Below are 23,185 nucleotides of genomic sequence, written 5' to 3'. Positions count from 1 at the left end.
GTGTAATCAGGGAGCCATGGGGTGTGGAGTTACTGGTGCATTGATTTTGGGGACAATGACACTAACAGCTGGGGCAAAAGATGGATGTGAAGGAAAGTGGCTGCAGGTGGGAAGACCTGAGAGGAGGCTGTTCTGATGGTCCAGGTGAACGCAGAACCAAGGTGGTGGCAATGGAGAGGACTCAAGAGGCAGCCCTGGATTTGGCCATTTAGGGAGAAGCTGTAACATTGTGGTTTTACAAAAATGGACTTTGTAATTAAAAAATGTAAGTGAGCCTGGCTAGTGTGGCTCAGTGAATTGAGCGTTGTCCCATGGACTAAGGGGTCCTGGTTTGATTATCGGTCAGGGCACATGCCAGGTTGTGGGTCAATCCCTGGTAGGGAATGTGCAGGAGGCAGCTGATGGATGTTTCTCTCTCATATTGATGTTTCCATCTCTCTCTCTCCCTTTCTCTTTGAAAAAAAAAAAAAATCAATATAAACATATTTTTTCAAAATGCAAGTGAGACTCAGCTGAGTGCCCTGCACCCTCCCTCCATCAGGCCTGGTGCCAGGGCCGCTGTGAAAACAGGTATGAATTTAGTCCCAGAAGACGAACTTTTACCAATACCTTCTCAAGAGTGCACCAATGTTGAACGGAGAAGAGGCTGAGCCTTCTGACCGACCATGGACTTCTTGCCATGTTGGGCCCTTGTCCCTTCCTACCTTTGTTTATCTGTATTGTTTATTTAATTTAAATTTTGGGTCAAGTTAAAAAACAAAATTCAAGTGAGAGTCCCAGCCCTGCCCTTTACTAACCTTGTGAACCTGGATTCATTATTTAACCATTCTAAGCCTTAGTTTCCTGATCTGTACACTCCGGACAATAGCAGTAGCTGCTATGAAGTTGGGAGGATTATGGGAACTGCTCAGCACTGCACCTGGGACAAAGTAGAATGGATAAGGGAAGGCACCAAGAACAGCTTTCTATTTGCTTTGAGTGTCAGGGTGGATGGCAGTGCCATCTCTGATGGAGAATACAGGAAGGAGCACAATGGGGGAAGGTGAGGCCACCACAGTTGTGGTGGCTCCAACATCAAAGCCTTGGCCTCACTCACTAGAGTTATGGATCTACTTATATCTCTGATCACACCTTTTGTCTCTGTGTCCTTGGTGCCCAGCTTGGTGCTCAGGCACATATTAGGTGCTGCCTTTGAGGAGCAGGTTCTGGCTTGCAGGTGTAGATGTGGATGTCGTAAACACATAGCTATAGCCGACACTGGGGAGGTGGAGAGTAAGAAAGAGGAGAAGAGCCCTGGCCAGTTTGACTCAGTGGTTAGAGTGTTGGCCACAGGCTGAAGAGTCGCGGGTTCAATTCTGGCCAAGAGCACATATCTGGGTTGCAGGTTCAATCCCCGGCCTTGGCTTGGTTGGGGTTGTTCGGGAGGCAACCAATCCATGTGTTTCCCTCACATTGCTGCTCGCTCTCTCTCTCTCTCTCTCTCTCTCTTCCTCCCTCCTTTTCACTGTATCTAAAAAAAAGAAAAAATCAATGGAAAAATATCCTCAGGTGAGGTTGAAAGAAAGAAAAGAAGAGAAGAGAAACTGGGGTGGGGCCCAGGAACCCTGCTGTTGAGGGGTTGTGGGAGAATGGAGGGGTCTGTAAGGAGGCTGAGAAACAACATCCAGAGGTGTTCTGGGGGGGGGGGGGTGGCGGTAGAGGCAGGAGGCATGTTGGGAACCAAGGAGGGGAGGGTTTAAAGAAGAGAGAAGTCATCAGGGTCATATGTCCCTGAAAGGTAATGGAGGATGAGGCCTGATAAGTGGTCAATGGACTTGGTATCAAAGAAGTCACTGGTACTCGGCAAAAACAGGTTCAAGGCCTGTTGGAGGCCAAAACCCCATTGCCGGAGTTGATGGTATGCTAAGACATGGAGCTAAGGAAAGCAGAGGTGGGCATCAAGGAGAGGGATGCAGGGTACTTGGGATTATCAGGGCTATCAGAATTCCCCTCCCAATATGGACTAATTTCCATTTTTAAAGTCAGAGCTATCTAAAGACAGACCAGGAGGTCTGGTTAGGTAGTGAGCATCCTGTCCCTGGAGGCAGACAAGCAGAACTCTGAGACTCCCTAATGTCCAGAGATTCACACCTAAGAGTGGGGAAGGCTGTTTAAAAAAAATAAAAAAATGTCCCTTGTCCTTCTCATCTAGGTTTGGCTGATTCCTCACATCATAAAAGCCACCTAGAGGGTCAGCCTTGCTATTTCTAGTGTCCAGAGAGCCTCCTGTAGGGCGCGTGCTCGCGCGCGCGCGCACACACACACACACACACACACACACAGAGGTGGTCGTGCACAGGTTCACACAGATACTACTAGACACAAAACAAAAATCTGTCATTATCTCCTGGTGTCAAGGGATTCACAGCACCTCTCCCCAGGAAATTCATTCTCTTACACCCTCTTGCTGCTGTTCCACCCCTCACCCCGGTCCCCAGCATCTCCATGCTTCTCCGCTGCACCTCCTCTGTCTCTCCGCATCTCTCCCTGCTTCCCTGGCTCTGCCCTTCCCCACCCCCTCTAGGGCTCTCCAGTTCTCTTCTTCCTGGGTCCCCCTCCCCCGGACTACAACCCCCAGGCGCCCCCAGACCCGGGTGCTGCGCATGTCCCCTGCTCCCCGCCTCCTCCCGGTTCCCCCCTCCCTCCCTTCCTCCTTACCTCCCTCCACCCCCCCTCCCCCGCGCCTCGGCTCCCGCATCCCTCCATCCAAGCCTGTGCCGCAGCCGCATCGCCACCGCAGCCCGGGCAGAGCCGAGCCGGTCCAGGCCCTTGCCCCTGCTCGGCCCTCCGCCCGCTGCCCCCGGCCCCGCCCCCACCAGCGGCGCTTTCCCCAGCGGTCTGGTGCCCCCCGGCGCCCCCAGACCCCGGCCTCCAGCACCGAGCCTGGAGGTAGGAGCAGCAGCAGAGGCAGGAGGACGAGGAGGAGGAGCCGTCGCAGGATGAAGGATCGGACTCAGGAGCTGCGGAGTGTGAGCTTGGGGGTGGGAAAAATGCTGGGAGGGACCCCAATATTTGGGGAGCGCGTGGGGGTGGAGTGGGGCAGATGCTGGGATGTGGGGGCAAATATGAGACGAGGTTGGTGGCATGGGCACCCCAATATCTGGGGGCACCTGATGTTCTCCAATGAACCTGCATTTTGGGGACAGTGGCTGGAAGGGGTTGGAAGCTGGTAAGACACAAGGGGCCGGAGAGGTCTCAGGGGCCTTGGACACCCCACATTCCCAGGAGGGCCCTGGGGATGGGAAAGAGTGGATATCAGGAAGGAATTGGAGGCTACTGTCAGCCCCCGGCAGATTTATGGAATTAGAAGGATGGGGCTGTTATTGGGCCAGGCTGAGTCTAGCGGGACCCAGAAATGGGGAATGCTATGGGGAAGGACACAGGTTGGGACCGAGATGCCAACATCTGGCAGTGAATGAAGTGTGTATGTGTGTGTGCACACGTGTGTGTTGCTCTCTATGGGAAGGGGGCACCTCAAACACAAGGAGGGAAGGGGCTCCCTCCGGAGACAGCCAGAGGGCCAGGGCCTGAGATGGGGTGACCCCAGAGGTTGGAGGTGGGGTTGCAGAGGAGAAGGGGAGGAGGTTCCAGGCACAGGGCCACAGAATTGGGTTGTATGACATGGACTGTGCTCTGCGGGGGAAGGGGGGGGACTGGAGCATCCTGAATAGTCAGGGCAGGCCGACCTGGGCCCCTGGTCTGCAGGCCTGGAGAGGCCCCCCTCCAGGAGTCTGGCGAGGCAGTGAGTTGTGCTTGGGTGACTGGTGTCTGCGGTGAAGGCTGCCATTTGGAGGGGCTGGGGAGTAGGGGCTTGAAGAGAATGGTTTCTTTGGTGGGGAGGAAGCGGGGGGTGGGGGGGTTGGAGAAATGACCTGGGGCTCCAGGAGGCAGAGCTGACAACCTGCGTGTACTCGGGTCTTGTCGGGTCTTGTGGTGTTATGTTGATAAAGTACCAACCCCAGCTGATTAACTCCATTAGACAGATCAGGAAACTGGGGTTCAGAGATGCCCAAGGTCACCAAGCAGGTGGGTGGGAGGATCAGATTGGAATGTAGGTTTCCTGTTTCCAAGTTGACATGTGTCTCTGCTTTTTTTTTTTTTTTGCCTTTGAAACAGAAGTCTCCACACAGGGGGGTAAAAATACTCTGTCTTTGGCAAGCCCCCTGGATTTGGGGTGGGGAACCAGGTTACTGAAAGACAAGAGGAAGGGGCTTGGAGGCAAGTGATTGCTGTTTCTGGGGAAGGATGTATTGGCGAGTGGGAAGGAAGGAGGAATTGGTGCTTGAGGGAGGGAATTTTGAAGGTTTATTTCTTTATTAAACTTACTAAATAGGCATCAGGAAAATAATAATAAAAATAACCAACACTTATGTGCCAGACACTGTTCTGTTTTATACATATTAACTTATTTTGATCGTCACAGCAACCCTAGGAGGCTAGAACTAGTATTATCCCATTTTATAGATAAGGAAACTGAGGCCCAGAGAGGTTAAATCACTTAGCTAATGTCACATAGCTAATAAAAGATAGCCAGGCAGGCTGACTCCATTGATTCTGTAAACTGCCCTTCTCTTAAGATGCTGTTTTCATCCAAAGCAGGTTGCCATCCATAATCTTTCAGACCTTCACCCATCTCTTGGAGAGGCAGGTAGACTGAGAGACTACCTCATTTTATAGTTGAGGAAACTAAAGCCCAGAGTGGTTAAATAACTCGCCCAAGGTCACACAACTAGCAAGTGAGGAGTCCGGACTTGAACCAGATCCCCTGATGCCAAGACTGTCCCTGACTCCAGAACCCAGAGAAATGGAAAGTGGGTTGGGGTGAGGTGTTGGAATTGTGGTGTACTCCGAGAGAGAGGGAGGGAGGGACAAGGGATGGAGGAGGCAGAGGGTGGGAAGTTTCATCTGAGTGGGTCAGGGGACCCTGCCCAGAGGTGAGGAATCCTGTCTGCTGGGCTGTTGGGGGCAGCCAGGTGGGAGAGTTGGGAAGTGGTGTGGAGGGGCGAAGGGAGCTGGGTGAGAGCTGATGGCTCTGGTGTTAGTCATAGCTCTGGGAAACTGGAGATTTGGGAGGGGTGGGCGGAGAGGAAAGAAGCTGCCAGATGCAAGGAGTGCTGAGGGTCTCCCTGCCAGAGTTAAAAGCAAGGAGGCTGGGAAGCAGGAGAAACTCGGCAGGGTGTGGGAGGCCTGGGCTCTCTAAGGGGTTGAAAGGGATGGGAGGCAGTGGAGGGAGGGGATGTCAGCCCCGGGGGCCTGGTCCTCTTTCCAACAGTACTTTAGAGTTCCCGAGGGGTTGTCAGATATGTTTATCACATAGCAGTTGAGGGCACAGATTTGGGAGTCAGGCTGTCTGGGTTCAAACCCTAGCTTTGCTACTTCCTGTGTGACCTTGGTAAGTTGCTTAACCTCTCTGATCTTCGGTTTCTTCATGTGTGATTCAGAGTAATTCACACTTTGCAGGGTTATCCTAAGGGTTGAAATTAGTTACTATACAAAATGTACCTAGAAGAAGGCCTGGTGTCCCGCAGTGCTCTGTGAATGTGTGTTACAGCTGATTTGTTTATTTCTCTGGAACCCCTGAGATGGGCAGGATGTGACTCTAATTTATTTTAGAGTAAATTGAGGGCCACACAGGTAACCTGACTTGCTCAAGGTCACACATCTGTTCATGGCAGAGCCAGAATCGAACCAGGGTTTTCTGTCTCCTGTTCACCAAACACCTTTGGTTGGGAACTGGGAGGTGCTGGGCTGGAATTGGGGTTAATCAGCTGGATTAGTGTCCAGGGTCCAAGGACTGGGCCCAGGGAGGGGGCTCAAGAGGAGAGGAGGGGGAGCAAGGGAGGTAGATAAGAATGTTGGTGGGAGAGAGAAAGCACAAAGAGACCCGTTGTGGACCAGAGGCTGTGAGGTGGCTGGGGAGTGGGAAAGGAGGAGACAGAGGAAATGGGGAGACTGGGAAATGGAATAAGGGGAGGTCTGCTGAGGGAGGCTTGACTCAGCGGCCTGGTGGGAAATGGGGGCTGTTATAGGACAAGTCCTACACCCTGAGGGCAGGGACTGAGTCATGTGTGGCACTCAAGTATGGGCAGCCAGTAAGTGCTTTGAAAGGCAGACCTGAGATAACAAGGAAAGAGTAGCCAGTTTGTGCGAGAGAGGACAGAGACCATGAGGACCCTCAGTGATGAGTTGGTCCCCAGCTGCACTGGGCTTGTTTCTGCTCTTCAGACACAGCAAGCTCACCCAGCTTTTAAGGACCTTTGCGCTTGTTCCCTCTGCCCAGAGCGCTGGTCCCTGCTTTGAATGCTCTCTCCTTTGCCTGGAACACTCTTCCCTCTGCCTTGGATTCTGTGTCCCCAGATTGTGGCACAGTTGACTACTTCAGGACTTAGCTCAAATGTCAGCCCCGGAAGGGCCCCCCCTGACCATCCTGTATAAAGCCGCCCCTGTTGCTTGTCCTATCACATCTCCTGGTTTATCTCCCTCCTGCTATTTAGCACAATCTGAAATTATCTGGTTCATTTTTCATTGTCTGTCTCCCTCCATTAGAATGTCAACTCTTTGGAGGCAGGGCCGTCTTCCTGTCTTGTTCACCACATTCCCAGCAGTACCTGGAAGAGAACTTGGCACGATCATACATACTTCTTAGATGAATGAATGACTCAGTGGGGTAGAGGGAGGGTGCAGAAGGGAGTAAGTGGTAAGGCAGGGAAGGCAAAGGAGACAGGTTGGGGTGGGAAGGCTCGGCTGGACGCTGGGAGGAGAGGCTCAGCTCCGGGGACAGATGGACAGAAGGGGGGAGACAGTGGAGACAGGCTGCTGCCTCTAGATCAAGCGACGCTTGCTCCCCTGAGGAGCACGTGTGAGCACATGTGTGTTTGCATGGGCCCGTGTGTGTGTTCTCACACACACACACACACACACACACACACACAAACACACAAACACACAAACACACACACTCTGAATTTTCTATCACCCAATTCCCGTCTCTTTCCAACTCTGTTTTAGTCACCTTCTCACCATCTGTCTCTTTGGTCACTGACTTGCTGGCTCACATTGTCCCTCTCCTCCCTCCATCTACACTCTGTCCATGTTGTGTCCTGTGACTGAGACACACACAGGGTCCTTGGTGTCTGATGGGGAAGGACTGAATGAAGTTACAGGCTTGGATCTGATCGCCCGTGTGCCCAGGGCAGTTCCAGGAGGTGCCCAGGAGCTCTGCTCTCTCATTTATCCTCTCAAGCCCTTGAGCGGCTGGTGAGGAGTAAAACACGGAATGCCTGGGTTCAAAGCCAGGCACCACCCTGTCCGCACCCATCAGCTGTATAATCTTGGGCAAGTTACTTAATCTCCCTATGGCTCAGTTTTCTCATCTGTCCAGTAGGAATAAGGATAGTATCCTACTTCATGGAGTAGCTGTCAGGATTAAATAAGAAATTCAAAGCACTTGTAATAGGGCCCAACTCGTGGTAATCAGTACATATGTGTTGTGTTGATGTATATGATTCACCCTGGCCGGTTTGGCTCAGCGGTTAGAGCATCGGCCTGAGGTCCAGAGAGACCCGGGTTCAGTTCCCGCTAAGGGCACGTACCTCAGTTGCTGTTTGTCCCCGGCCCTGGTTGGGTCGTGTGGGTGGCAGCCACTCAATGTGTCCCTTTCACGTCGATGTTTCTCTCTCTCTCTTCCTCTATCTCCCTCCTACTCTATCTGAACAAAAAGTGGAAAAATGTCCTCGGGTGAGGATAAAAATAAAGTATTTAATTTTTTTTTTAATCCTCACCCAAGGATACTTTTCTACATTTATCTTCAGATAGAGGGGGAGGGAGAGGGAGGAAGAGAGAGAGAGAGAGAGACATCGATGTGAGAGAGACACATTGACTGGTTGCCACCCACACAACCCCAACAGGGGCTGGGGACAAACCACAGCTGAGGTACGTGCCCTTGGCTGGAATCAAACCTGCGACTCTTTGGTCTGTGGGCTGACACTCTAACAGCTGAACCAAACCAGCCAGAGCTATAATTCTTTTTTTAAAATAATTTTTAAAAATCCTCACCCGAGCCCTGGCCAGTTTGGCTTAGCAGTTAGAGCGTCAGCCGGTGGACCAACGAGTTGCGAGTTTGATTCCAGCCAAGGGCACATACCTCGGCTGCAGTTCATCCCCAGCCCCCGCTGGACTTGTGTGTGTGGCAACCAGTCGATGTCTCCCTCACATCGATGTTTCTCTCTCTCTCTCTCTCCCCCTCCCACTCTGTCTGAAGATACGTGTAAAAATATCCTCGCACCCTGGCCGGTTTGGCTCAGCGGTTAGAGCGTCGGCCTGCAGTCCAGAGAGACCCGGGTTCGGTTCCCGCTAAGGGCATGTACCTCGGTTGCAGTTTGTCCCCGGCCCTGGTTGGGTTGTGTGGGTGGCAGCCACTCGACGTGTCCCTTTCACATCAATGTTTCTCTCTCTCTCTCTTCCTTTCTCTCCCTCCTACTCTATCTGAACAACAACAACAAAAGGAAAAATGTCCTCAGGTGAAGATAAAAATAAAAATCCTCACCCGAGGACATGCTTTTTATAAATTGATTTTATTTAAAAAAAATGTTTTTTCTTTATTGATTTTAGAGAGTGAGGAAGAGAGAGGGAGAGAGAACTAGAAACATCGATGAGAGAGAACATTGATTGACCGCCTCCTGCATGCCCCCCTCTGGGGATCGAGCCCACAACCTGGGCATGTGCCCTGACCGGGAAGCAAACTGGCGACCTCTTGGTGCATGGGTCGATGCTCAACCACTGAGCCACACCAGCTGGGTTTATACATTGATTTTATTTTATTTTTTAATTTTATTTTTTTTTAATTTATTTACTTTGTGTGTGTGTGTTTGTGGTACGTGCCCCTAGCAGTAACCAAACCCGGGACTCTCTGGCCCGCAGGCTGATGCTCAACCACTGAGCCAAACTGGCCAAGGCTATACATTGATTTTAGAGAGACGGGGGAAGGGAGAGGGAGTGAGTGAGAGAGAAACATCAATGTGGGAGTGAAACATCAATGGGTTGCCTCCAGCACATGACCTGACTGGGGATCAAACCCACAGCCTAGGTATGTGCCCTGAGTGAGAATCAAACCGTGACCTTTTAGTGTATAGGACAACACTAGCCAGGACTAGATGTGTATAATTCTTATCTTCATTTTGCAGATGAGGAAACAGAGGTTTGAATTGTCCAAAAAGTAGATTGGGCACATTTGATCATCTTTTCCTAGGTTGTCTCATTTGCCCACAGCCTGCTTTCTTTTAGGCCGGCCAGCTTCTTCCAGAAACGGAGGCTGTGTTTTCGTTTTTTTTTACATTGTTATTATTATTATTATTTGTAATCCTCACCCGAGAATATTTTTAGAGTGGGAGGGAGGGAGAAAAGGAGAAATATCAACGTGAGAGAGACACATTTGACTGGTTGCCTCCCTCATGACCCTGACCAGGGCCAGGGACGAACCACAACCGAGGTACGTGCCCTTGACCGGAATGCAACCCAAGACTCGTTGGTCCGTGGGCTGACACCCTATCCACTGAGCCAAACTGGCCAGGGCTCATTATTATTTTTTTAAAATATGTTTTTATTTACTTTTTATAAAGAGATGGAGAGAGAGATAGAAACATCTATGTGAGAGAGATACATCGATTGGCTGCCTCCTGCACACCCCCCACTGGGGATCGAGCCCGCAACCCAGGCATGTGCCCTGACTGAGAATCAACCTGGGACCTCTTGGACCATGGGATGATGCTCAATCCACTGAGCCACACTGGCAGGGCAGCTGTGCTCATTATTAAACATGTACACCTCACAGCAGAGAGGGGTGAGCGCATGTACCAGCCCACCCATTTCACAGCGGAACTGGGGCCCAGAGAAGAGCTGAGAGTCTTCGAGGGTCACAAGCAAGTCAAGTGGAGGCTCGAATGTCTGGCTTCCTAGTGTGAGCTCTTCCTGTAGCCAGGCACCTCTTTCTGCTATTCTGTCCTGGCCACAGCAGTTTGGCTGTAGTGAGGACACAGCAGAACAGACTCTTTAAGGTAAGGCCAGGTAGGAATAGAAGGATGGAGGGGAAAGAGCCTGGGATTTAGCACCAGACAGTTCAGGTTCCATCTCTGGCCTTATTTGCTGCGAAGCTTTAGACACGTCAGGCAACGTCTCTGAGCCTGTTTTGTCATCTGTAACATGGGAGGGGAAGGGGGGAATAGCCAACCCCAATGAGTATTCATTCTCTCTCTGGCAGCATGAAGCCTTCTTCCTGCCTGGTTTCATTGCCCTCTTGCCTACTACTTGGGGTAGACAATATTGCCACTCAGCTCAGAGGGGAGAAGTCATGTAGCCTTTAGCTACTGACTTGGGCAAGTCCCGTAGTCTCTCTGTGTCTCAGTTTCCCCATGTATAAAAGGGGTACCTACCTCAGTAAGGGTTATGTATAAGAATTAAATGGAGCCCTGGCCTGTTTGGCTCAGCGGTTAGAGCATCAGCCCGAGGACTGAAGGGTCACAGGTTTGATTCCCCATCAAGGGCATGTACCTGGGTTGCAGGTTCGATCCCTGGCCCCAGTCAGGGTCGTGCAGGAGGCAGCCAGTAGTTGTGTCTCTCTCACATTGATGTTTCTCTCTCTCTCTCTCTCCCCCTCCCTCCCTTTCATTCTGAATAAAAGTTAAAGGAAAAATATCCTCAGGTGAGGATTAACGACAACAATAAAAATAGAAAAATAATGAAATGGATAGCCCTGGCCAGTGTGACTTGGTTGGTTGGAGTGTCGTCCTATGCACCCCGAGGTTGCTGTTTTGATTCCTGTCAGGGTACATACCTAGGTCGCGGGTTCTATTTCCAGTCAGGGTGCATATGGGAGGCAGCCAATTGATGTTTCTCTCTCACATCAGTGTTTCTCTCTCTCCCTCCTCCTCTTTCTAAAATCAATAAAACAGCCCTGGCCAGTTTGGCTTAGCGGTTAGAGCATCAGCCTGCAGACCAAAGAATCTTGGGCTTGATTCCGGTCAAGGGCACGTAGCTCAGTTGCGGTTTGGTACCTGGCCCTGGTCAGGGTCGTGAGGGAGGCAACCAATCGATGTCTCTCTCTCTCTCTCTCTACTCCTCCCTCCCACTCTATCTGAAAATAAATGGCAAAATGTCCTGGGGTGAGGATTTTAAAATAAATAAATAATAAAATCAATAAAACATTTTTTAAAAATAATTAAATGGATAAATATATGCAGAGTGCATAGAATGGTATTCATACCATGCTATGTAGATGTTTGCTTTAATTATAATGATGTTGGTCAATGGTCCTCACGGAGTTTTAATGAAGATTAAATCAGATAACAAGAAGGAAGGTCTGTACAAAGGTGCAATTAAATGATACTATTTTGTCAGGATTTCAGGGCACAGAGCCTCACCCAGATTGGGCCTTCGCAGGAGCGACCCGAGAGGGACAACAGCTGGTGGCAGAGTTGCTGGAGGGGCGGCCTAGTCTCCAGCCCTGGGAGGGGCTGTGGGGGCGGCAGGTCTTGGATGCCTGGGCTTCCCCGCTCCTGGCGGCCTGGTCGCCTCCGGAAGGTCACTTCCTCTTTCCGCTCTGACTGTCCCCCGTCTGTGAAATGGGGACAGTGATATTCGCTTCACCTTTCTCATCAGGGCTGAGGTGAGGATCCAGAGGGATTCTCGGTGTCCCGGTGCTGTGAGCTGTAGAGCACGGTCAGCGCCCCGCTCCCGGCAGTTACACCCACAGGTCATCCTGGGTTCTCTGCCTTTGTTCCTGCCTCAAGGCCAGGGACCGGCAGCGAGCGTGCCTCGGGAGGATCTAAGGAACTGGCTCTGGGAACAGGAGAAACAGAGACTAGACTTCGGGAAGTGGAAAGTCAGCCTGGGGAAGGGAAAGAGGCAACGAAGGGGGGTGAGAGGCCTTCCGACCTGGGCCCCGGGCTGCGCTGAGCGCTCGAGAGCAGGGAGGGCACAGGGCTAGCTTTTGGTGCCGGGGAGGGGGGCTGGTGGGTCCTCAGAGATGAGCCAGGCATCCCAGAGTCTCCTGGCCAAAGTCTGTCGGGGTGCTCCCGGGTCAGGTGGAGGCTTGAGAAGCCAGAAGTCCCATGAGAGTACCCAAGCCCTACCAGGTGCCACCCTACTTCTGGGGCAGAGAGGGAGGGGCCTTCCTTTCTCGGTGGATATTTGGGATTGTCTGGAAATTAAATGTAAGTGCAAAACACTTACATTTCTGACGTGGTGTGGGACCCAGCGTCTGTGGGGGAAATTCCTGGAGTTTCGAGGTAGGGCGTGGGCATGAAGCTGGGGTGGCTTTGAAAGTGTCGGACTGGCCTCCTCTGGGCTTGTGGGTTCTTTTCCAGTGCTGTTGCGGCTCTGCTGATTCCGAGTTCACTTGGCTGTCTAGATTGCATCTAGGTCCCATCTGGCTTTGTCTAGGTTCGATCTGAGCTGTCTGGGATCTGTCTGTGCCGAGTCTGGCTCGGTCTGAGCCTGTCTGGTTTCTGCCAGGTCCCGTCTGTGATCTGCTTGGACCCTATTGAGGCTCCACGCGAGCCCTTCTCTTTAGATCCCAGCTGGCTCTACCCCAGGTAGACACTTTTTGGATCCTGTCTTGATTTCATTCAGGCTGTGGTACTTAAATTCTGTCTGAGTTTGGTTACGTTCTTTCTGGAAATCAGGGTGAACTCTGTTTAAATTTCAACTGGGGCTGATTAGGGCTCCAGATGTAATTAAGCTTGAAGGGCTCAGCTTTTGTCCTCAGACTTGTGTCCCAAGCAGAGGTCTTGAGTCAGGAGTTTGGAGCACTGGGGAGCCTTCCCTGCCCCCTCTCCTTTTTCCCAGCTCGAAAAGAGTGTGCAGACCTGAGGCTCTGAGAGGCTGGGAACAGGCTCAAAGGGCCCTCCCGAGTGCCCCTGGGGTGCAGGTGACCAGCTGTGCCCACACGTATCAGCACGCAGCTCTGCTGTGGATCTGTGTGTGGCTGGCTGTCAGCATGTCTGTATCTCTGTGTGTGGGTCTGTCTTTCTGTGTGCCTTGTGTGTCAGCCCTTCTGCCTATGTCACTGGTCTGTCTCTTGGTGGAGGTGTGGGTGGGTAAATTCCTTTGTGTCTCTAAGCCCTGGGGGTGGAGGGCTGAGCAGCTGCAGGTTGCAACTAGGAAATCCAAGCAAGTGAGAGTGGGTGGATGTGGAGTTGGAAGAGGCTGGATGAACGCAAGTGAATACACTGAGCAGAGTCAGAGTCGGGGGCAGTGAGGGGCAGAGCAAGCTGGGGGAGTGGGTGGGCAGGAGGAGGGAGACACGAGGAGTGAGGGAGGTCGGGGTGCCGCTTGTGTCTCCCCCAGCCCTCACTGGGCCTGCCTGCTTGCTCAACCTGGTGCCGCCCCGCAGCTGGCAGTGAACTGACCTTGCACAGGGGACGTGGCTGGAAGGGAAGAGGAGGGGAGCGAAGTGAGGCCTGGGCCCGAGTGGCTGGGGGATGGTGGAGAGGGTCAGGCTCCTGGGACTCCATTGCAGCCCCTCTTGGAGCCCAGAGCCAATTATTGCAAGGTCGGCATTTAGTTGGTTGTTGCAACGTTGAAAAACGTCCATACTGGTTGGTTAATAGCAGCTGTCCTGAGCACCAACCGCCTCCAGGGTGACTGCATTCACAGGGCCACCCCACCCCCCCAAAGGCACCTGTTGCTAATTCCCTGTCAGCTACCTGGCCTGGCCTCCGGGTGCCCGCTATTTCACACAATAGTCAGTGTTCATCCTGACTGCCTGGGGTCCTTGCCCTGCACCCAGCCCATGACCCCTCCCGAGACCCCTGCTCGGAGCCTAGAGCTGGGAGCAGCAGGACCGGGGTGGGGCTGCTCACGGTCTCCACCTCTCTTTGCTCCCCAGGCGAAAGACAGCGATGATGAGGAGGAGGTGGTCCATGTGGATCGGGATCACTTCATGGATGAGTTCTTTGAACAGGTAACTGAGCCTCCACTCCCCCAGACCCAGAACCTGACCCCCAGCCAACAAACCCCCACCCGTGCTCTCTACACCTACACCCCTTGGCCTTTTACCAGTCCCTCTGGGTTGGCCCATTTCCCTGAATCCTGAGTGAGCCCCGTGGATGCCCCTGTCTGGCCCAAAGGCCCGGCTGGGTGTAGCCAGTTTGCTGCCCTAGGTGGAAGAGATCCGGGGCTGCATTGAGAAGCTGTCGGAGGATGTGGAGCAAGTGAAAAAACAGCATAGCGCCATCCTGGCCGCCCCCAACCCCGATGAGAGTGAGTGCCGCTGCGGGGGGGCTGTGCGCGGGGGGCTGGGGTCCGCCCAGGCTTCTCACTCACCCTGGCCCCTCCTCAGAGACCAAACAGGAGCTGGAGGACCTCACTGCAGACATCAAGAAGACGGCCAACAAGGTTCGGTCCAAATTGAAAGGTGAGGACTGCAGTCCCCTGACTAAGGAGAAAAAGAGTTCTGCCTCCCAGTGAACGAAAAGGCCTTTCTGCCGGGAATGTGTACACACTTCGAGGAGGCAGATTCTTAAGCAGTGACAAAGCATAGAGCCCCAGTTTCCCTCCTTGCTCCAGAGTCTTTGGAGAAAGAGACAGGACAGGGAAATGAGGGAGGGGAGGCTGTCTGTCCAAATTACATATGGGCTCTGCTGGTTCCATAAGTATGAAGGTCCCCCAGAAAAATACAGTCTCCCAAGTGGCTTCAGTTTCGTGAAGGCCTCATTTCTCCAGAACAGGTGCCAGGCATAGTGCTAAGCACCCAGTAGGTGGGTTCAGCAAATGCTTCTCAATTGGTATCCTCGGCTCAGGACAGATTGGACTGTGTGGCTGACATCAGGGGCTGGCAAGCTTTCAGGAGGGACTTGCCAAATGCTTATGTATTCACTCTAATTTAAGGACTTGGGTGCTGGTAATAGCCACCTTCCCCCAAAGCACTATGGGTTGGGAACCTCCTTGTCTGCTGGTGCTAGGGGAATAGCAATGTTACCGTGATGCTAATCTGTATGCTCATGGTAATTCAGCAGCAGAAACCATTTGCCGAGCACCTACTCTGTCCAAGCCACATTGCTGGGCTTTGGGGAAAAGGAATCATGTCAGATGCCTGGGCCTGCGTGTTCTGACCTTGGTCCAAGGGGATGAGGACAGAGCTTGATGCCCTCCTGGACTCAACAGGAGGCCATGTGTTAGCCTCCAGTGCTGATCTGTAAAAAGAAACCTTTTGCACTCAGGAGAGTGTGCTGGAAAGGAAAATGACCTAAACTGGGAGCACATTAGGGACACATCCAGGCAGGGGGAGCCCAGTTTACATCATCAGCTCATTCCTGACACGTACCCTGCCTGCAGCTTCCTCATCGGTACAGTAAGAAAAACAGAAGCAATTTCAAAGCTGGCTTTTTCTTGGCAGGTGTGTGTGTGTGTGTGTGTGTGTGTGTGTAGGAAAATCCTTTCTTTCCCAAATGAAATCTTACAAAGAATGCCAATATATACAGCACATAAAAGTCAGGCTGTTCTACCCTGGCTGGGTTCGAGCATTGAATCAACAGAAGGACCAAAGGGTCTTGGGTTCGATTTCTGGTCAAGGGCATGTCCCTGGATTGCAGGTTCAATCCCTGGCAGGGTCGGGGTCATGTGGGAGGCAACCAATTTATGTGTCTCTTTCACATCAATGTTTGTCTCTCTCCCTCCCTCCCTCCCTTCCATTCTATCTAAAAATCAATAAAAAAAATATCCTCAGGTGAGGATTAACAACAACATAAAAGGCTGTTTTGGCTGAACTGGGGCTGGAAGGCCCAGGGTCTCCCTTCACTCCCGTCAAATTCCTTCTCAGAACCAGGGTTCCATGGAACAAAGTTTAAAAATCCCTGGGCTCAGTGATTTCTTTGGGCCCATTGAACTCTGAACTTAATAGTCTCGCTGTTAGACCATGAGAGGGCTCCATGGTTTGGGGTTCAGGAATAGATCAAGAAACTAGGGAAAGTGGCAGTGGCTTAGAGAAGCTGACCTTCCAGAAAAGGAGAGAAGATTCTCTCCTCCATCTTCCTCCAGCTACGTGGTGGCACGAGCACAGGTTTTGTGTGAGTTGTTTTGCCCATTCGAACCTCAGTTTCCAGGCTGAAACGTGGACGGATATCCCTGAACTCCCAGGACTGTGGCAAGAAGTCAGTGAGACTGTGAAGTACAGGACCCCTGCATCCAGGTCTAGGCCCCAGTCCCAAGTCTGTAGGATGAGTCTGGGCCAGAGATTCTGACATCCCCAGGTGTGTGTTCCTCTGCTTTTCCTGCAGCAGCTGGGCCAAAACTGTCCCTCAGTCATGACCCACATGGCTGGCAGGGAGCATTGGGGTGCCATCTAGCCCCATACTGCCCCTGCTGCCCCAGAACAGAGAAGTGATGTTCTCAGGAATGGCCTGGAGACCCTTCCAGGTCAGAGAGGACCTGGTGGAGATTCATTCCTGCTGCATTTTCTGAGCACAGCAGACCTACCACAAGCTCTTTTTTAGAAAATCTGAACAAGTGTCAGGAGTGCATGATCTGGAAGCAGAAACCCAGTTAATCTGTGCACTTTTCCAGAACATCCTTTCGAAGTGGGAATTCCTGGGACAGGGATCCCCTTGCATAGCAGGGGGAGATCTATTTTCTCTGTTGGAACATCCATCCACTCACCCAGAATTTTCCAAGTAAGTGGCGGCCACTGGAACCGGACCCACCTGGAAGTTCTGCCTTCCTTCCACCAGAAAAATCCCAGGGTGGGTTCCTGCCCCTTTCCAGAGGCTGTAGAGAGTAGAGTTCCCGGCGTACAGTGGACCTTCACAGTGGGCTCACACTCCCACGTGAGATTGGGCCTCGGTTACAGCTATGCGACTTTAAGACCCACGCCTCCGACGAAGTCTTCTGTCTGGTTACTCCCCAAGCCTCAATATCCCTCCTACTTGCCTTCCTGATCCCCTCAAACGTCTGTCCCTTTACTTTCCGGCCTCCGGCCCCTCGCCCCGGATCCCTTACTGCCTGCCCTCGCCACGGGTGTGACATCTCTTCACAGGCCTGGGGCCTGCCTCGGGGTGTCGGCCCTTCGTACGTCCCGGACCCCCGCGCCCCCTGCCCTGGGGCTCCGGCCGGTCACTGCATCCTCTCTCCCGCAGCGATCGAGCAAAGCATTGAGCAGGAGGAGGGGCTGAACCGTTCCTCCGCGGACCTGCGAATCCGCAAGACCCAGGTAGGAGGCGGTGACCGGCGGGCGGGACCTGGCCGGAGCGGGGGAGCAGCAGTGCTGTTTGGGGGTGGGCGGACCAGAGCTCGGTGGGGGCGTGTCCAGGGGCGGGGCCGGGCTTTGGGCGGGGTTATAGCAAAGGGCGCCTCGGGCAGCATCTTAGTGTCCCGGCCCAGGCCGCTGCTGGCGTGGGCGTTGGACTGGGAGACAGGCGGAAGGGGCTGCATTTGTGAGGGTTTGGGATCGGGGCGCGACCACCCCTCCTCTCCACTACACCCTTGCATTAACGGCTCACCCCCTTTGGTCTTTGCTCCCTGCTTCCTGATGTGTGTACCCCCACCCCAGCATTCCACACTCTCCCGGAAGTTCGTGGAAGTAATGACCGAATATAACGCGACCCAGTCCAAGTACCGGGACCGCTGCAAGGACCGGATCCAGCGGCAGCTGGAGATCAGTGCGTGTGTCTCCCCTCCCAATTCCCCAGGCCTGCCCAAGCCTCGTTCCAGGCCCTTCCTTTCGTGGAGGGAGAGCCTGGCCTAAGGCCCGATGGACGGGTGGTCTCCCGGGTCCCCGCCCCATCCCACCACCTCAGGCCCCCAGGCTGGCCCAGCCCTGAGCGTAGTCTTTCCTCTCCGCAGCCGGAAGGACCACAACCAACGAAGAACTGGAAGACATGCTGGAGAGCGGAAAGTTGGCCATATTCACTGATGATGTGAGCTGGGGATCGGCATGGGGTCTGTTTTAGAAAGCAGTTGCCTCTCCACCCCAAACTTGGGTTAGACTCAAGGTCCTCAGTCCACCCTGGAATAAATGGCATTGGAAAGCCTGGATCTGGAACTGGGGAATTCCATGGGAGCAGAGCAGGAAGGCACCCCAATAAAAATGGCAAACAGTAGTGTACCAGGCACTGTTTTAAGCACTTTACATACATTTACCTACTAACCTCATTTAGTCCTCCCTCTGAGGGAGCCACTTTCACGGATGAGGAAATCTTGCCCCAAGAGGTTAAATACCTTGCTGAGGTCATGCAGCTGGAGGCTGAAGGGCTGTTTGAGTCCACAGTCCAAGTTCAGGCCAGACTCTTCCCCTACTAAGATACACAACTCCCTACTGACAGTGACTAATTTGCCTACCTTTTGAAGATTTAAAAAAAAAAAAAACACCCATTTTAATTTTGCACACTGCTCTGCCCTTGTCATTTTATATGTGAATGTATGGGTTTCCCCCAGCTGTAGTTCTTCTTTCTCTTTGTTAAATTTTACCCTGGCCTGCCCAGGTCTGTATTTATGCTTCTGGTGATGGAATGAATAGCTCTGGTTAAGGTTTCTACACCAGGATTAAAGTATGGTCAGTGACTATCTAGCATATTGTTAGTTAGATAATTGGTCTTTGTTAGATTAGCTTTGAGCACATTGATTGTGGGCAGTTAGCCTGGAGCTCTCCAAAACAGCTCTGCCTAGGCTGCTTGTCTGTCGGAATGGAGGGAAGCCTGGTGAGGGTCTAAGGAGGCAGAGTGGATCCTGCCAGTCAACCACCACTACAGTGCGGGTGGTCGGTACCTTGCTGGAGGGCCATGCAAGATGCAAACAGGTCCTATGGCAGTGGTTAACTTCTACAGTCAGGAAAGGCTTCCTGGGAGTGGCATTGAGCTGTGCCTTAAGAAACAGGCGCATTTGCCCTGGCTGGTTTGGCTCAGCGGTTGGAGCATTGGCCTGCGGACCAGAGAGTCCCGGGTTCGGCTCCTGCTAGGGGCACATACCAGAAAGAAAGAAAGAAAGAAAGAAAGAAAGAAAGAAAGAAAGAAAGAAAGAAAGAAAGAAAGATAGAAAGAAAGAAAGCATTTGGACATGGGAGATAGGCAAAGGACACTCTAGACAAAGGGAACAGACTGGACAGAGACATGCAAGAGATTAGGGCAGAAAAGGAGCCTTGGCCTTGACTGCTAAGATAAAGGTGTGTAGCCTGTGGGTAGTGGGGAGCCCTCGTGGGTTTTAGAGCAGAGCAGTGGTTTGATGTGGTCTAAACTGTGAGTGCTCTGGGAAGTGAGTGGCCTGACTCAGGCCAGGCATTTGTGGGGAGAAGGTGTATCTCATTGTGGGCTAGAGTCTCTCGTCCACTGACTCCCGAGGCTGCAGTGCACTTCTTTATTATTTCTGCCCCATCTCATGTCATGGGGGCTTCAGGGGACTTGTGGGCGTCCTGCCTTGTCATCTGGGTCTCCTCTGCTTGCTTCTCTCTCTTTCCTCGTCTCCTGCTGTGTCCTCTTCTCTCTCCCTATCTGCCTTAGACCAGATGGGGGCCTACATACTAGTGGGAGCCCTGGACCTCTGCCCCGCTTCCTGGGGCTTTCCTGGTGTGTGTGGTAGAGTCATCCCTGGGCTAAGGTGCTGGGGTGGGGACAAGTGTTACTTCCTGTAATTTAACAAACTTGTCTTTAGTGCTTCCTGTATGCTGGGTACTATTCTGATCAATGTACACATATTAACTCATTTCATCTTCACAGCAACCATAAGTTGGGCACTATTATTATCCACATTTTCTAGGTGGGGAAACTGAGGCCCAGAGAGGCTAAGTAATTTGCCCATGGCTACAGCTCGTGAATGACAGTCAGATCTGAACCCAGATGCTCTGGCTGCAGACTGAGCTCTTACGGAGTGAAGGGTGTCTCCCTCCCCTTTCGCCCTAGATCAAAATGGACTCGCAGATGACGAAGCAGGCGCTGAATGAGATCGAGACGAGGCACAACGAGATCATCAAACTGGAAACCAGCATCCGTGAGCTGCATGACATGTTTGTGGACATGGCCATGCTCGTGGAAAGCCAGGTACTGCCTCTGCCCTCTGCCACCCCATCCGGGAGCCCCCCAGCTCCCTAGGATTTCCTCTTCCAGCCCAGCCCCACCCCTCCCCATGCACATCCCCTCTGCAGGGTGAGATGATTGACCGCATTGAGTACAACGTGGAACATTCTGTGGACTATGTGGAGCGAGCTGTGTCGGACACGAAGAAGGCCGTGAGATATCAGAGCAAGGCCCGGAGGGTGAGCTGGGCAGGAGGAGGGCCGTAGGGCAGGTGGGCTGGAGCCAGTGGGCGGGGCGGGGCTCAGGTCAGGGCTGAGGCAAGTGATGAAATCCCCTGAAAGGCCTTATCTCTGGCTCTGACCTCTTCCTTTTTCTGTTTTCTCTCCCCTCTCTTTCCTCATACCCACCTCCCCCATCTTTCTGTCTGTTTCTCTTTCTTATTCTGTCTGTCTCTCTCTCCTCCTTCTGTCCCATTGCCCTTTCTGCCTACAGAAGAAAATCATGATCATCATTTGCTGTGTGGTGCTGGGGGTGGTCTTGGCGTCATCCATTGGGGGGACGCTGGGCTTGTAGGCCCTCCACCCCTGTCTCCCCCAGACCCTTCCCCCATCACATCGGGAGCAATACCCCCACTACCCCTTTCACTCCATCCCCTGCTCCAGGCTCACCCCCAAGACAGACCCAGGCAGCCCTCCCCTTTACCACCCCCATAAGACCCTGGAGTCCCTGGACCTCTTCGCGCCATGGACCACCCCCACCGCCACACGTAAATAGCAGCAGGCGTGATTACACATGCACACCAACATGCATGCCGCCGGCACATGCTCGAGACAAGTGGGCACCCCAGTGTGTGTGTACGTTCATAGATGTGTGTAGAAGCACCACATCACCTTCTTGCCCCCACCTCAAGTCTGTGTTCTCCGAGCTTCCCCCCTCCTCTCGGTTGTTGTGTAGACTGTGGCCGGGTATAACACAGCAGCCCACCAAGCCCCGCTGTCTTTTGTGAATAGGTGTATGTGTGTGTGTGTGTCCACAGATAACTTGTGTACATGGAATTTTGTGTTTGAGTGTTTGAATCTAAATCAATAGCACTTCGTTCACTGACACCCCCCACCCCCGTCTGCCACAAATGGGCGGGGTGTGAGTGTGCAGATGCTCATTCCCAGAGGGTCCAGGTAGGCCCAAGTACACAGGCCGTGGCAGGCACTCCAGTGTTGTGTGGAGCAAGTCTTCCTGGCTTAGTCACCCCAGGCATGGGTCCTGGGGGAGTGTGCGTATGGTTCAGAGCCTTGGAGTTGAGCCAGTGTGAGTGGAAGCGTACACGTATAAGTAATCCAGTTTGGCTTGTATATACATGTACATTTCCCCCAGCAGGTGATGTGAGAAACATGGGTGTGTGTCTCAGGATTTGCCCGAAGTGCTGGCAGGTCTCCTCAGACAGAGCCGTCCCTGTTGTGCACTGGATGCCTGTTTGGGTGGGCAGAGAAATCTGTATGTCTGTGCTGTCTAGATATGTGTGTGTGAGCATGTGTGTGGACATGTACAGAGGCTTTCTTCATAGTGTGTGTCTGTCCCCATTTATTATATGCGCACACGTTTCTCTTTAAGGACTCATGCCCCATCCAGGTTTGTCTGTGCAGATGGATTTACCCCTTCCCCCTCTTCCCAGAGCTACTGCCCAGTATCTTGTATGGCCACACACACACTGAGACATCAATATTGTGCAACTGGCACTTCCTGCCCTGTCAGGTGTCAGAGCCCCCGAGTACACACCCCAGACGCTTATCTTCTCCTGTGTCCCTGCCAGAGGATAGGCCTGGACCCATGAGAGCTGGGACACCCGTGTACTCACACATGCCAAGGCTCAGGAGGTCTTGTATAGGAGGCCACACCCAGGCACACACTTGCACACTGGAGCACAGGTGCATGCTAGCACGGGCATGGCGCCCATACAGGCCTGCTCCCATCTGCACAGGAATGCATCCTGGAAGAGCTAGTGCGAGAACGTTGCTGACGAGCCAGCGTCAAGGGCTGCCCAGACAGCGAGAGAATGGGAGCATTCCTGCCTTTCACACACTTACCTCAGACCGGAGAGGCCAGTGTTTGTCCCCATTGCATTTGATGCTCTGGGCTCTGTCTCAGGGACCTTGGGTTTGGGGAACTGTTTGTTGCAGGTGCACTGGAGTGGCCAGTGTGGCAGCAGCCACTCAGGGTGGGCTAAGTCCCAGGATCCATCCCCTGGACGCATTTGCTGAAATGTCTGCAATAGCTGCTCCCCCACTGGGGTGAGGTTGAGGGTGGGACCCAGGCCTGGGTTTCTGACTGAGGAAAGTGTAGCTCCTCCCTGGTGTAGGCAGCATATGCCCAAGTGGGTGTGTGCATTTGGTGGCAGATGGGAGGTACATGAGCAAAGGACAATGTTAGAAGCCCCCCCACCTTCTGTGGCTGAGGACCATTGACCCACATATACAGGACTGAACACACGGGTACAGGGATATGTCCTGCCTTGGGGGTGGGTATACATGTGCACAGGGTAAAGGACTCAGGGTTGTGTGCAGATCATTTCCCAGGGTTCCACTTCATGTGAAGCGTGTGTGTGTGTGTGTGTGTGTGTGTGTGTGAGAGAGAGAGAGAGAATGTAGTTGTGACCTGGAACACAATACCCTCCCCACCCCCACCCCAGCTCAGATAGCCAACCTCTTCCCAACCTGGCCATTTGGGCTCTCTTTGTGTGTGGCCAGTATGTGTAAACCCCAAGGTGGACTGTCCTGAAGAGGGGCGCCTGCCTGTCCATTCCCAGAATGCCCTTCTGCAAGACAGGAAGTGTGCCCCTGTGTGTGACTGCAGCCCTCCTACTCCCTTCTCAGACTTCTTTAGGGATGTCAGAGCAGGTCCCAGCACCCCCCACCCCTCCCTTTTTCCTTCCTGTTGCCCAGCCAGGACACCCTTTCAGCCCAGGTGTTTCCTGAGTCCCCACAGCCTTGGGACCACAAGGCTGGAGTGAAGCTGCTGCCTCCTTGAGTGGTGTTCGGCCCATAGCTGCCCCCTCTGGGCGTGTTAGGCCAGAGGGTCCCCGAGGGTTGCTGTGCCCCAGCCTCCACAAGTCCCGCACGTCGTATGATGTGTCTGCTGGTTGGCTGCTGTGTCTGTGT

At 53.0% G+C, this 23,185-nt stretch overlaps 1 protein-coding gene across 1 annotated transcript; it reads left to right on the top strand.

The window, feature by feature from the left end:
- Positions 1–2,749: 2,749 nt before the first annotated feature.
- On the top strand, positions 2,750–21,124 carry STX1B (syntaxin 1B). Its single transcript, XM_036280689.1, has 10 exons — positions 2,750–3,008; positions 13,922–13,996; positions 14,196–14,295; positions 14,375–14,449; positions 17,166–17,239; positions 17,579–17,687; positions 17,872–17,945; positions 19,920–20,057; positions 20,162–20,272; positions 20,526–21,124. The coding sequence occupies exons 1-10, from the start codon at positions 2,979–2,981 to the stop codon at positions 20,604–20,606; spliced, it is 867 nt and encodes a 288-aa protein (XP_036136582.1). The 5' UTR covers positions 2,750–2,978; the 3' UTR covers positions 20,607–21,124.
- The last annotated feature ends 2,061 nt before the right edge of the window (positions 21,125–23,185 follow it).

This window comes from Molossus molossus, unplaced genomic scaffold, assembly GCF_014108415.1.
Source record: "Molossus molossus isolate mMolMol1 unplaced genomic scaffold, mMolMol1.p scaffold_m16_p_3, whole genome shotgun sequence".
Taxonomy (NCBI): domain Eukaryota; kingdom Metazoa; phylum Chordata; class Mammalia; order Chiroptera; family Molossidae; genus Molossus; species Molossus molossus.
The sequence above is the reverse complement of the archived record's forward strand: the minus strand, read 5'-3'. Positions and strand labels throughout refer to the sequence as shown.